Below are 14,850 nucleotides of genomic sequence, written 5' to 3' on the forward strand. Positions count from 1 at the left end.
TTACCACACATTTCCTGTCTCTCTTCAGCTGTCCTATCCAAGTAAGGCAAAAAATGCCCTAAAATAAGAGATAATCGCTTTTGTTTAATACACTTAATAACTACACTTTTATAAATGAATCCAAATTATAAATACAAAGTACATACTTGGACACATGTAAAGACCCTGATTTTCAAGTGTCAGACAGAAACAACTGAATTTTGGGAAAAGAAAGCTGCGGTACATGGACTAAAGGCTGAAATCTTTGTTCTGGAGACATCCCATAGAGACGGACAGCTCTGACTTGCGTTGTTTAGTTTAGTTTAGTTTAGTTTAGTTTATTTATTAATCATCGTGTCATGCACCATAAAGGTGCCCAGCCCATATGGACTTACAAGACACTCCAAAAACAAAACAAAATAGGAGCAACAACATAAGAAGAAAAAGAAAAAGAAGAGCAGTTACAATATTGCACATGTCCAGCAAAGACCTAAAGTAATTAAAAAGCATAGTGGTACACTTCAAACATTTGACAGTGACAACAACTAAATCAGACATAGGGTGTGCTCCTATGCTGCTGAACAGCATTTAACACAAACTGAGCAAACTGGAACACTTTGTGAGTAAACAGGAACTGAAGTCTATCTTCATCAGACATGAAAAAACAAGTCAGGACAATTTTCTGATATTTTGTTGAAAAGGAGGCACCTGAGATCATGATAGGATGGACAGTAGAATAAAAAGTGCATTTTATTTTTAACTTCCTCCAGATCACACAGAGAACACTTTCTCTCCTCCTCTGGAACAGAGTGGAAGCGACCTGTTTCTAATGCCAGAGGCAGGATACCACATCTCAGCTGAGCACAGACAGACCTCTGAGCTCTGGTTAGGTTAAGAATGACATAAAGCTATGGCTGATCATTTTTTTTGAACAGACAATATGTTCTTAGTTTGGGCTTACACAGGACTTCTTCTAACCCTTTGTGTTAGTAAGTGTCAAATAGTTTTGTTTTAATCTGACTCACACTACAAGTCAACTTGTTTCTATAAATATATTGGAGACCTATCTTATAAAATATTTTCGCAAGCTCTGAGGTCCAGGTGTAGCTGTTAGAATAATCCCAGTAGTGTTTTGAACAGAGGGGACAAACATGATAATACTCAGTTGTCCCAGGCATGTTTGTAAAAACAGGATTTGGAAACTTATTTCAACTCTTAGTACACAAAACACATAATTGATATAAAAAGAAAGGATTCTATGCATTGACCAAAAATAAATTACTCGCAACAAAAAAAAATCTGGCATGAGTTTTTTTGTTAATCGTTTCTGTCAAGTCTGTGGGGGTGTCAAATATATTTATTGTGTTTACAAAAACACACAAGCCTTTACATGCATGCCAAAGCTCTTCCTGAGATACCCTGTGGATTAAAGATAGAATGAAGACTGCAGGGTCACAAAAGTTCTTCTTCTAGTGATTATGTCATAAATGGCCTCATGGTCTGTGGGACACAGAAGCATCCTTTGTACCCTCAATTACTCGCTTGTTATTTAACACTAATAAAGTGTTTTTTGTTTATTCCTTGTAGCATCCAATTATATTATAGATGTCCTTATTGGTAATAAAAAAAAATCCTATTCATCATAAAGGTCAAAAATAGAATTACCAAGAAAGAGTGTGATATGATTTCTGATGCAGTAACTGTATTTGCATATAACAAAATAAGTTTGAATGTTGGCTGGTTTCTACTTCATAAACTTGGTTATAAAAAATATTGAAAAAAGAACAGAAGGTCACAGGATGCCACAGGGGTCTTCCTAAGGGTGGCAGATCTGAAAGCCTGTGTTGTCCAGAAGGACCTGGAGAAAATCGCAGACTGTGTGTTGCAATAAAACACCTTACATCACCAGCTGTTAGCAGGGCTTGATCCTATTAACAGAAATCAAGATGAGCCAAGCCTCCAAACTTTCCTCTTTAGGTAGCCAGTAAAATCTCATAATGCAGTGATATGATGGCAGTAGTGTACCCATCAGAGGGTTTATGCAGTTAACTATGGGGCGCCGTTTGTAAAGTTATGCACAGTGAAAATAACAGCAACAATTCTCCACATTTAGCTCCAAAACGTCAATTTTCAAAAGTCACTTTTTTATCACATTTAGAGCAATATTTACTTATACTTATACATATTTAATTTTGTTGTGAAAAATATATTAAGTTAAAATGTTGTTAAACCAAATTCTAAACGATAAATCTAAATGTTCAATGATAAATCTAAATGTTCAACGATATATATAAATGTTAAATATAAATATGAAATAGAAATGTTAAATATAACGATAAATGTTAAATATAAATGTTAAATGTTGCTCCGTGATCCTAAATATTTAGCTGATATGCAAATTCACACTGCTGAATATCAGCTAAATATTTAGGATCACGGAGCAACATTTAACATTTAGATTTAGCATTTAGATCTATATTTAACATTTTGATTTATTGTGGAACAAGTAGATTTATATTTAACGTTTAGATTTAGCATTTCGATTTATCGTTGAACATTTAGATTTATATTTAACATTTAGATTTAGATTCAGCATTTAGATTTATCATTGAACATTTAGATTTATATTTAACATTTAGATTTATCATTGAGCATTTATATATATATTTAACATTTATTTTTATATTTAACATTTCAATTTATCGTTGAACATTTAGATTTATATTTAACATTTATATTTACATTTAGCATTTGGATTTAACAATGCTTTTAACTTGATATATTTTTCACAAGAAAATGAAATGTGAAGAAGATCACAAATATTCCTCTAAATGTGATAAAAAAAAAAAAAGGTGACTTAAAAATTCAGTCTTCATTTTTATGACGTTTTGGAGCTAAATATGGAGAAATGTTGCTGTTATTTTCAGAGTGCACAACTTTACAAGCGGTGCCCCATAGTTAACTGCCTTCTAGTGGCCTTACTTATTAAATGTAGCGTTAAATTTTAGTTGAACTAAAGCCCACACACAAAATCCACTGTACTTTTTGCTGTGAAACACCTACCGCACGATATTGATTCTGTCCATACTTTCTCAAAACTCCTTTATAGATCACACATGTGTCACTGCACACACAAACCCTGTGCTTTTGGAATTAACTTCCATAACTTGATAAATCTAACAGCATTACTAGATGAACAAACCTTGTTAGCACTAAAACTCGATGACATCAATGGTCATTTTAGAATAACTCATTCACACACATAATTAACAGAGAACAAAAATCAGTGAAAGAATAGAATATTTCAATAATAATGCACATCTATTATTCTTGTCACCAAAGTCTCCCATATTACGTCAAGCCTTCAGGGTCAAACCACGATAATGACAAAAGGGGGTGCTCTTGCTGTACATTAAAATACTACAGCCACGAATTTGGATTAAGGTGTTACCAAGATGAATTCTAACTATATATGTTTGTTAAATATAATTATATTCAATGTTTTTACGGTGTGAGAAGTAAATGCAGATCCGTTGTTAAAAAATAGATTTGAACGCTCACCCCCCCCTAATTTGTACGACAATGGTATATCCAGGAAGCGTGTCCCTATGTTTGGGGAAATACCGTAAACAAACTGTTTTTCCTTTCAACTTGAACGAACGTTTCCTCTTTCGTGTCAGTCTTTTGCTTTTGTGAAAGACACATTTATCTTCTTGTTTCGAAAGCTAGGGTTTCCTACTCTTGTTTGAATCTGCTAAACCGTCGTCTCGGTCTATGTGACCCGGAGGAGGACGTTTGGGCTCCACAGATTTTTTTTTTGTTGCAAACTGCACTGCCTGCAGCTGTAACGTTACCGCTCTTACAAACCATGTCTGACTTAATCCTGGTCCTCCTGATAGTCGTGCTGCTGGTGTGTTTGCTTGTGACAGTTGGGGGTTTCCTGGTGTTCTCCGGGCTGCTGTCCGACGTGGATATAAAGACTGGGCCACCTCCTATCAAAAATGTTACCATTGCCTACAAATTCAGAGAGGGATCATACAAGGACTGCGGTGCAGCCTACACCGAGACTTGCAGCATTGGGCCAAAGCTGAGCACCATCAGTGTCTTCTACGATGACCCCAAGCAGGTGAGACCCTAGCAATCATGATGTAACCACAAAACCCAGAGTACTTTGCTCCCTGATAAGATGTGACAGTTGGTGAGATATGCTTTGTTTGACCTGCACAGTCTTGAAGATTAAACAGAAGGGTTGATGCACAATACACAAAGTATCTAGGGAGCTGTGGTTATTTGTGTAGTGTACTTCACAGTCTTAACTGAGGTATAAAAGGGTAAAATAAAAAGGGCTGTAGAAGCCACACAACAGAACACCATGACAACCCCCCCACACCCTGTGCTATGTTTAAGCTGCTTACTTTATCCAACAAGCTCTTTATGATAGAATATATTTCTGAAACTGTGTTATGTTTTGAAGAAATGCAGAATAAACTTTTTTTTTTTGTCATTAAAGTTTTTATTAACTTTTCAATGTATTACAAATAAAACAATAATGAAAAGAAAGAACAAAATAAAACAGACATACAAAATACTGGGATACATTGCACAGGCCAAACAGACAGACAATCACAAACATAGGATAAAGGATACATACACAGACAGGACATCCGTTCAAAGAGAAAACGTCCATTGTATGGTGTGACTGGAATAATATCGTGTTAAAGCAATAGTTTTGCAAGAGATCCTGATACTGTTGGGAGCTGCACAGTGTCTTGATCAGTTTTTATGTGAGCCCAAAAGCAGTCCCAGGAGGTGGTCCCACCTTCTGTATTACATTCTAATCTGTTCAGAAATGCAGACAATCTTTATATTCTAGAGGCTGGCACTGGAAGCTTTGCTTGAAGGAAAAATAAAATAAAATGATTTACACAAGGGATGCAGATTGATTTCCTGCCCCTCAAAAAGTTATACAAAGTATATCTGTTTCTAAAGTGACCGTTTCTCTACCTCAGAATGGTCCTCTTTGAAGGCCTTGTCCACATCACATGGAAGTTTACAGTAAAGAATTAGTAAAAGTAATTAAATGTAATTCTGTATGTCTCAAGGGGTTAACAGTACAAGCAGCCTTTTGAAGGAACTGAGCCTGAATGATGAAACCAGTGAGCTGTTCCATGCCACGTTGCACTGTTGATATTTTTTCCCCTCTCATGTGCTGTTCCAGGGGGCTTGTGCAATGTCTGCTACCGATTCAGAGACGGTGACCTAGAAGGGCAAACACAGCCTCTTCACATGTCTCTGAAGGGAGCTGATGGATCTGTGTAATTGTCCCCTTCTCATCTAGTCTAAATATTTGTGAGCAGTCATAATCCCAATACAGAAAGGGCAATGAATCTCCCTTTGTCATCCTGATCCTGAAAATGTATAATTGGATCATTCCTCAGCTGGGATCTGTGGTCGTCTCCAACTTTTATGTCCTCCCTTTCAGCAGATCATCACGAGTTGTGTTTTCAGTCAACAAGAAATGTCAGCATAACAGCTGCTTGTTAGACTGGATTGTTTACTGTTTGCCCAGCTGATACGGGATGAGTACACACACATGGTGTAGAGTTTGATACAGTTTCTCACAGGCAGAGGAGCCCATTTAATGCTTTTTTCCATGTACAAGAAAATAATCTGCTTTCTCTTTGTTTCACATTTATGTGTCCTTTAACATTTGAGATTTAAGCTTGCTACAGTCAATTGAGCCATCTGACAAACATTTGGCGTAAAGATGCTTTTGGCACATCAGCCAAGAGATCACAGTGACCTGGTCAGAGTTGTTGATAACAGGCACAGTCTCTTAGGTAGGTGGAACAGGTGTTATTAGCTTGTCTGTGTTTTCTGGTGTCTGATGCTGAAGATGAGCACAACTTGTGTCTGTCTTACTGTGAAATCCCCAGCTGCCGAGCTATATAATAGTTATCCATTATGGAATAAAGACTGTGTGTTTTTCTTTCTGCTTACCCCTGCCAGTTTGTCTGTGGCAAGCAGTCTGTTCTGTTTAAAGCAAAGGCTTTTTGTGGAAACCTTGAAGTTGAGTCATACCAGTGGAAAAGTTGTGGCAAGAGGCTCATCCAGGAGCTTTTTAAGCTTTTCTGCTGGTGTCAGAGTTTGTGGAGAGTCTTGATCATAAGGGGCGATCATAGGATGTGCAGTAGACAAAGAGGTTTCTGTACAGATCTGATGTAAAGATGTCTGGACCAAGCGGCAACCTCCGGTCTAAAAATATGAGTCCAATGTGGAAGTGCTAAAAACTGCAGTTAATGGAGGATCCGCTTGAGGCTGGCTGCGGAAGCACCGGAAGTCACATACACATGAATGGGAAAAAGACGATCCTTACAACAGAAATAAACATGTTTACAGCCTGGTACAAAAGACGAGTGTAGTCTGGATAGCTCATTTTTCCATCGGCACACACTGTAGGGGGGGTGAATTTTTTTGTAACGCGGCAATTTCGAAGATATTTAGATTACGAGTCTTCCAATGAGGCACAGCTGACTTGATTGACAGGCGGGAACACTAGCTGTTGGCTAGGAGGCTCAAAGCCCGCCTCTTTATGTCACAATTGCTCGACAGCAGCAATATGGCTGCCAATGACGATTGGCCTCAAAACAACGCTTCAGAAACAGATGGGTGACGTCACGGATACTACGTCCATATTTTATAAAGTCTATGGTCTGGACCCATGGTTCCTTTGGGAGAGGAGTTAGATTTTCCCAGGGAAAACAAACTGTTGTGAAGACAGATTGAGCTCCATCTCTGAAACAACACTGGAGTATTGGCTCCACAAGAACTCTGAAGGTGTGCTGGACCCAGAAGTTTAGGAGCAGATCCTTTAAGTGCTGTAAGTCTAGAGGTTGGACTACAGAGGACCTGGATAATTTGTAAGCCAAGTTAGTTGACACTTTCCTATTCTCCCAGGCCATCTTCTTCCATTGCTTCATGGTCAAATTTTGATGCTTACATGTCCATTATAGGCACTTTCAGGGGTGGACAGGGGTCAGCATATGCTACACAGTCCCATTATGCAAAACATGTGCACTATCTTCTGTCAACTTCTTATCAGAACCAGCATTAACTTTATCAACAATCTGAACTCCAATAGCTCTTTGGATTAGACTACATAGGCCAACATCTGCCCCCACCTGCATCAATGAGCCTTAAATGCTCATGAGATTTTCACCGGTTCACTGGTTTTCCTTCCTTGGACCACTTTCAGGTCCTGACCAATGGTCAACCAATGTTAGTATTTCAAGGTCAATGCTATTAAATAGAGAGCAGCTGATGTTCAATAATGCCAATATCATGTTTTTTTTTGTTGTTTTTTTTTCATTTGATAAAATACAACAGTTTATTATTAATAACAATGAGAAACACAATTGCTGAACTTGAATGAATATTTTATTAAAAAGATGTAGACAGAAAAATATTTGGCTCACTAAAATATTGCCACAAGGGACTTCTGGATTTTTGTCCAGCCATCTCTAATTATTAAAATAGAAAAAATTCAATGTAAATATTTTGGTGAAACAAACAAACAAACAAAAAAGTAATTTTTAATTCCATTTATTTTTACATTATTCATTGTGCATTACAAATTAATTAACATGTTTATCTTCGCGAGTACCATATTTTGGATGGATTTAAAATTAATTAATGGAAAAGGGTTGGGTTTAGGATGTACATTTTAAGTATTTTCCGTGATCGATTTTTGGAAATGTTAACGATCAATTATCGATTAATTGATAAGAAAAAAACATTATTATTCTTACGTCAAAAACAATGCCAAATACGTTGTTTCCCCCTAAATTATATTTTCTACAGCAACACAATGCATATAACTGACGGGATTGAATAGGGTACATGTTTGACACGCAGAATATCAACGATCAGGCTCATTAAAATATTCTCCGCGGACATAATCTTATAAAGTGAAGGCTCATAATACTAACAGAAAAGTACTTCAGACTCACAGTGTCCAGTGTTCTGTCTACTCGTTCTTATTGAGAAAACAAACATGTGTATTCGGTCAGATGTCAGCCAGGAGCGCAACAGGGTCATAATCAGTCCCGCTGCAGAAAAGCCCAGACGGCTCTGATGTTGCTGGTCTGTAAACGTAGCGTACCAGAATTTCCCACCTGTCTTTTGCCTTCGTATCCAAAGGTGGAAATATCCTGTTTGAAGCTGTCAACCTTTGTGTCCGTGTTGTTGTTGACAGCAGTTTTGTATTGATCCTCCTTTTAAAAAGCGCACGTGGAGAACTGACGCACAGCCGCAGCCCTCAGCTGAGCGTCTCCGCTGTGCGCAACACCTTTAACAGCTGATTCACATCGAAACATGCTTTAAACTTAAAACACCTCCCTGATAGATGAGTGTAATATGAGACCACATGATGTTTGTTCCATGTGCCGGAAAATTGATAACAAAAATGTGTGTTTCGAGTAATTTCTTAACAATCAATTAATCGATAATCGATTAATTGTGGTCATCCCTAGTTGGGTTATTCTAAAGATTTCAGAAAATGATTGATATTTGTGTCCAAAGCAATATTAAACTGCATCACATCATAACATCTACATCATACCAGAAGTGATACTAAACTAAGGCAGTAACTGTTTTAGATTTGATATTCTGTCATTTAGGATGGGAAAAAAATGGTTATCATTATAAAAGGACAAGGCCAACATTGGACTTGTGAGTACAAGCACTGGTCGATGCAAATTATTATGAAATGCCATTAATCGGCCTGATCAATTGGTCAACTGATTAATCAGTCTATCTCTAGTACTGACCTGTTCAGACTGGGGAAACCTCACAAGAGCTGCAGTTTTGTAGATGCTCTGACCCAGATGACTACCCATCATAACTTGGCCCTTGTCAAAGTCACTCACATTTGCACCATATGCTGGATGTATCCCACCAGCTGACAACTGCTATTGGGACAAGACAATCTTTGATACTCACTTCACCGATCACTTATAATGATTTTATGACTGATTGGTAAATGTTGAGGTTCATTCATCTCAAGCCTTTATTTAGTCTCAAAGGGACATTGAGGTCACCCTTAGGTCCGGTGTTGTCGAGATTATGTGTATATTAAAAGAAGAAAAATAAAAGAACACAAATGATGAGCAACCACAAAACATTGAAATCAAAAACAGCCACAATTTAAAACACAGTGGTGAGAGATTAAAGCCCTCACTTCTGCAAGAAAGGAAGAACTTTAATCTTTAGAGTTTTTAAGAGGGCATTCCATTTCAATGCTGATACTAAACTAGTACCACTACTAATACTTCTACTTTAATATAACTACTAACAACAACAATAAAAATGACAATAGTAGTCATAATAAAAAATTATTATTAGTATGACCGAAAACTATCGACTTCACAAGGTGCACATCTACACAGAAGCTAATCAGAAAGCTGAGGAAGGTTTTGCTGAAATTGTTCCATTGCTAGTTTGTACTCTACTTTGCCCAGAGTAAAAGTTGATTTGGACCTTCAGTGTGCTGAATTTTTTACCTTTTAATATTACTTTTAATAACATTTATTTAATATTTGTATCTCTGGTGCTTTATCTATCTTATATAATGTGTGTGCAAATACCTACACCCATATTTGTATTGATATTTGTATATACAAATATATTTGTACTTCCTCATTCTATCCTCTGTACTGTATAATCATGGTTATATACCACAGATGGTTGGGTGACAATTACCAACGTTGCTTTAAACGTGACTGCACATATTACCTAACTTGATAATATTTCTGGTTCTATTTTGCAGAACCTTCAGACTCTGTGAAGTCACCTCAACACTCTTTTAATGTAATGTTAAATGTCATCATGAGAGGTCATCATAGAGACTAGTGATAGTAGCTTACTGTATAACAAGCTCTACACCGTGTTCCAAATTATTATTATTATGCAAGTTGCATTTTTGTGAATATTTAAAAAAACTATGTTAACATTTGTTTTCAAATTTGTTAGGAAGTCAGATAGTGAATATATTTCTTCAATTGTGTGGTTAAAATTATGCTTTTTGGCTCCATTTTTAAATAAATGCAAAATCTGCAGAAATGAGTGTGCCGAATTATTATGCAAGTTGGTGATAAGAGCATATAACTTGTGAAAAGTATAAACTAGGCACCATTTTTAATGTTCTATTGATTGAAAATAATAATATTTACTACAATTGTATTCAAACTTCAACAAAAACAACAGTTTTCTTTACATTTGTATACAAAATAAAACTGTTAATGTCTTTGAAACATGTCAAATCTAAAGTGTTTCTCAAATGTCCAATATAACCTCCTTTTCTTTCAGTGAGGGTCAGAGGTCACAGGTAAACAGATTTAGTGAGGTTTCTGATGACTTCTCTGCTGACTCTGTGTGCTGTACCTTGTATGGCTTTCCAAAGATGCTCCTTTGGGCTGTATTTCTTGCCATTACTGTAAATTATCTCCTTTATTATTGACCACAAGTTCTCAGGTGAGCAGGCAGGCCAGTTCATGAGGCGATGGTGCCTAGTTTTTAATTTTCACAAGTCATATGCTCCTATCACCAACTTGAATAATAATTTGGCACACTTCTGCAGATTCTGCATTTATTTAAAAATACAGCCAACGTACTTTGAAAAGCATCATTTTAACCACACAGTTGAAGAAATATATTCACTTCTGACTTCTTGAGAAATTTGAAAACGACTGTTTTACAAAAATACAACTTGCATAATAATTTGGAACACGATATAAACTATTAAGAGGTTATCTACCATTGAGGCGGCAAAGGTCTGTAAAAATAGCAGTTTGCTGTATTCAGTTTGTTTGGGGTGAAGAGAACTTGTTTCCCTTTATAGTTTACAAGACTCTTGATTACTCACCACCACCAAACAAACAAGCAAGAAAATGTGCCAGGTACAGTCTGGCTTAAAAACTGGTTGGACTTACTAGTTGAAAGTTAAACTGTTTTTTCTGTGTTTTTAAAATGTAATGCAGTTATTTCAGATTAATGAAGGCACAATGGTCCTCTTTAAGGGAAGCTTACGAGGTCAACTTTCCTTCCTGCTTTTGCACAGTGGACTTTGAAACCCACTCTGACCTCAATACTTCAGGTGACCACTGCATCTAGCAAAAACAGCTACTAAACCTCCTCACTGGGCTATTAAAGCCTCAAAGCCAGTTAGGTCATGTACACACAGTCATTCTTGCAGAGCAGAACTTTACTGTAAGGGATCGCACAATCAATGTTATTTCTCATGCTTGGTGTGCCACAGCATGGTTTGACTTCTACATACAAATCTGAATTAATAATGGTAGTAAACCAGACACATTCATGACCTTAATCTGCATCTTGAAGTTGTTGAAGTTGGAGTTAGATCTGTGCCTATGATAGAAGGCACACCACTCATAAAGTTCTATGATTTTTTTCTCAGTTCTTAGCATTTCAGCAATTATTCAGAAAGTTAATATTAGTTTTCCACCCTATGGGTCTTGGGCAGGGGTGTCAAAAATATGCCCCGCGGGCCAAAACTGGCCCGCCAGAGGTGCCAATCTGGCCCACGGGATGACTTTGCAAAGTAAAAGAATTACAGAGAAGACTCTAACTGCAATTTTTTAATAAAAGTAAGTAATATTTCAAATTAGTCCTCTTGGGGTTGCATAAAATCATAGTGCTGATGGAGCGCACCAGAACCAGAACGGGACTTTTTTTTTTCCTTAAAGTGAGAAAATGTATTACTTTCAATTTGCATAATCCGGTTGAAATTCATGAAAACTTTTTAGAGCTCTTTATGATCCAAGAAATGATACTAAAATGTACGTATATGTAAATTTGTCACATTTGAATGGTGGATCCACAATTTTCGAAAGGGGCCACATATTGTAAGCACACTTACCATACATGTGCACAGGTGTGCTCCGTCGCTACTTATACTAGCACTACACCCCTGCATACAACACTGTCCAGCAAGCAAACTGTTCATGCTGGAGCTTAGGGGTCCAAAATAATCAACTTTACCTTCTTCATTATTATAATCTATCTGTTCTTTTGCTGTAAACATTACACTCTGTCTCAGGTGACTGGGAAACCTGTGTGTTTGGTGTGTTCGCAGCAGGTTTCAGGGCTGAAAGATTAAAATATTCTGGCAAAATTCTGTGGTAAGATACTTCATGAAATTTTTCAGAATGTACATGTACTTTTTTGCACTAAAACAAAGGGAAAAATGTAGAGTTGTCGTTATTTATAGGTAATTGTGTTTTCATTTTACTGGTCCGGCCCACTTCAGATCAACTACGTCTGTATGTGGCCCCTGAACTGAAATGAGTTTGACACCCCTGCTAGGGTGAGCATTTGAGACCTGTCTGTTAACTGTCTTCTGTGGCCACTAGATGGCAGTGTTAGCATTGAGATTAAGTGGCTAGTGGGAGGTGGGCACATCCCCAAAACACTGCTCTTGAGATTGGATTTATTGCCAGTGGGACTCCTTTTTTTATTATACATTTTATCAGAGTGATTTTTGTCATATTAAAGTAAAATAGTGCTTTGATACAGCCCAGTTGGATGTGTTCTAATTGGCCACTGTGACACTAGTTGAGTGGTTTTCACTCTTGGTTCTTGATCCAGAGTATGACTGGTTTAAAACAAATTGGAGTCATTTGCTTTCACTCTTGAATTTAAGGTGTAATATAGTCGCTTTAAAAAAAAACAAAAAAACTACAGTGCAAACCAGTATTTGAAACAAAATGCACAAATTGTTAATCACAAAACTTGGCAAAGGCAGACGCCATAGTGTCTATTTATGTAAGTCATTCAGCTCCCTGAGTCTGCACAGTTGTGGAGTCTGTAGGACTTCACTGGTACGCATGCATTAAGACTCAGTTCAGTCTCTCGAGGCAACACCAATTAGCTCCAAATCAAGTTGCATTTCTTGATGCCTTTTTCTTGTGTAGATTCACTCCAGCATGCTTGTGCTCGCATGTAAACTTGTAATTGCTGCAACTTATCAACACAAAGGCCTTCAGCAGACCTGAGCAGACTTTAGCAGTATGCCTCACAGGGGTCAGTCGGCTGGAGAGTGACTCTGTAGCATTGGAGGTTACACTCAGTAAACAATTCAAGGCAGAGTCACCTCAGGCTCTGCTGTACTGGAGCTTTGACATTAAGTATTGAACGGAACCCAGACTGGATAAAGTACAGATGTAATCTTTGAAACTTGGTTTGCCACCCTTTGTTGTGTTGCTGAATAAAAAAAAAAATCTAGCAGCAGGCTGCCTGTCTGTGAGGAATCTCCAGAGAAACATTCATTAATAAGACCGGGCAGCAGGGGAAGCTCAGAGGCCTGTGTGGGTGTGTGCATGTGTGTTTGTGTGGGTGTTATGAAGAAAAAACTACCAGACAGTAAGCTACTTAAAAGATAAATGTAATTTCATTGCATTAGATGGATTGAGTGAACCATTTATTAAAGTGTTATGCTTTCAGTCATGGTTATGATCAAAGCCTGTCCATACTTTGTAGATGTACACAACAGGCGCAGCTGTCTCTGTCACTGATAACATGATGTGTTTGTATCCGGGCTAAACCAGAGCTGCTGTTTGGTTCATCCTCTGATCTGTTGAATTCCCCTCTTTGTTTTGGCTCTTGAAGCAAAGCCCCACCAGTGGCTCCCCATAACAAGCAGGAGAAAATGAAATGTCATGTGTAGACTCATATGGGAGTGGCAGTGAGAGATGAGGAGAGGTGTGTTACTGCCTTGGAAGAGGGGCGCTAAATTGGTAGGAGTCTGACTCACCTTGAGAGCATCGCGGTGCTCCAATTCATCAATCGGAATTTCAGATCAGAGTGCCGAGCATCGCCTGCGCTCCCAGTCAAATTTATTAGCATTTTACTGCCGCTTGTCTGTCTGTCGACGGCAACAACATGAAAGGGGGGCTTCTGGCGAGGAGTTGCGGCTTTTAAAGGTGGATACAAAATGAGAAATAAATACGCTGATACTCTGAAGTCTGGTCCCACAGGTCGTCAAGTCAATATTATGCAAGATTGTGGACTTGCGAGTTCTCCCCATAGTACACCCTCCCACCATTGATGTTTATGGACATCTCTAAAGTGAGGAAAAAACGAGTAAGCAGCTATCTAGACAGAATCTATTAAACAGGAGCTGCTTTTTCATCCTGGAACACAGCTGTAGTCAGAGTGCGTTTTAAACATGCAATTTTGATCAATTCCCACAAACCGTGTTGAAGAAAAACATAAAAGCTGACATCTTACCATTACACTGTGAAACAAGATGGTGAAGAATGCCTTTAAATCTTCTGCACCATCAATCCAGTGACATGCATTGGCTGTTCACCCTGTGTTATGATGCGCAGGATATTGGATTACACATCCGAATATTTATCAGAAAAGCTTCCAGAGAGCAAAGAGATGCAGACAGAGAGTTGAACATTTGTAGGGAAGGAAGTGAGCCTATGCAAAAGAGGGCGGAAACCATTCATATCTCCTATTAGAGAAGATTATCTTCTTGCTCTTCGACATCTGGCTGGACAAGTGCCACACTATGTCCAGCTGGCCAAGGAGTGGTGAACCAGCCCAACGGCTGTGGCGAAGGAAAATTGTGTCCTGCCTCCAGCAGGCTGCTTATCCTCGCCAGTAATTATACATGCCAGAACTCCCAGGATGCCATGTGTAATTACCAGCTCAGTCTGAGAGCCGCCTAAAGGCACAGAGATGCATTTGGTGAAGGAGAGAGAGAGTCAGAAAAAAGATATCCACTGGCTCCTGACTCAAGGGGCCATTGGGGCCCATGCCTCATCACTGCAGTGGACACATAACCTG

At 38.1% G+C, this 14,850-nt stretch overlaps 1 protein-coding gene across 1 annotated transcript in view; it reads left to right on the forward strand.

Annotated features, from left to right (window-relative positions):
- Positions 1 to 3,572: 3,572 nt before the first annotated feature.
- The window catches only part of tex264a (testis expressed 264, ER-phagy receptor a), a 100,337-nt gene continuing 89,059 nt past the window's right edge, over positions 3,573 to 14,850 (forward strand). The window contains exon 1 of the mRNA XM_034692343.1: positions 3,573 to 4,105. Coding sequence (XP_034548234.1) covers positions 3,848 to 4,105 — 258 coding nt within the window. The 5' untranslated portion in view covers positions 3,573 to 3,847. The remainder of the gene's footprint in view (positions 4,106 to 14,850) is intronic.

The sequence above is a fragment of the Notolabrus celidotus genome, chromosome 1, assembly GCF_009762535.1.
Source record: "Notolabrus celidotus isolate fNotCel1 chromosome 1, fNotCel1.pri, whole genome shotgun sequence".
NCBI classification, from domain to species: Eukaryota; Metazoa; Chordata; class Actinopteri; order Labriformes; family Labridae; genus Notolabrus; species Notolabrus celidotus.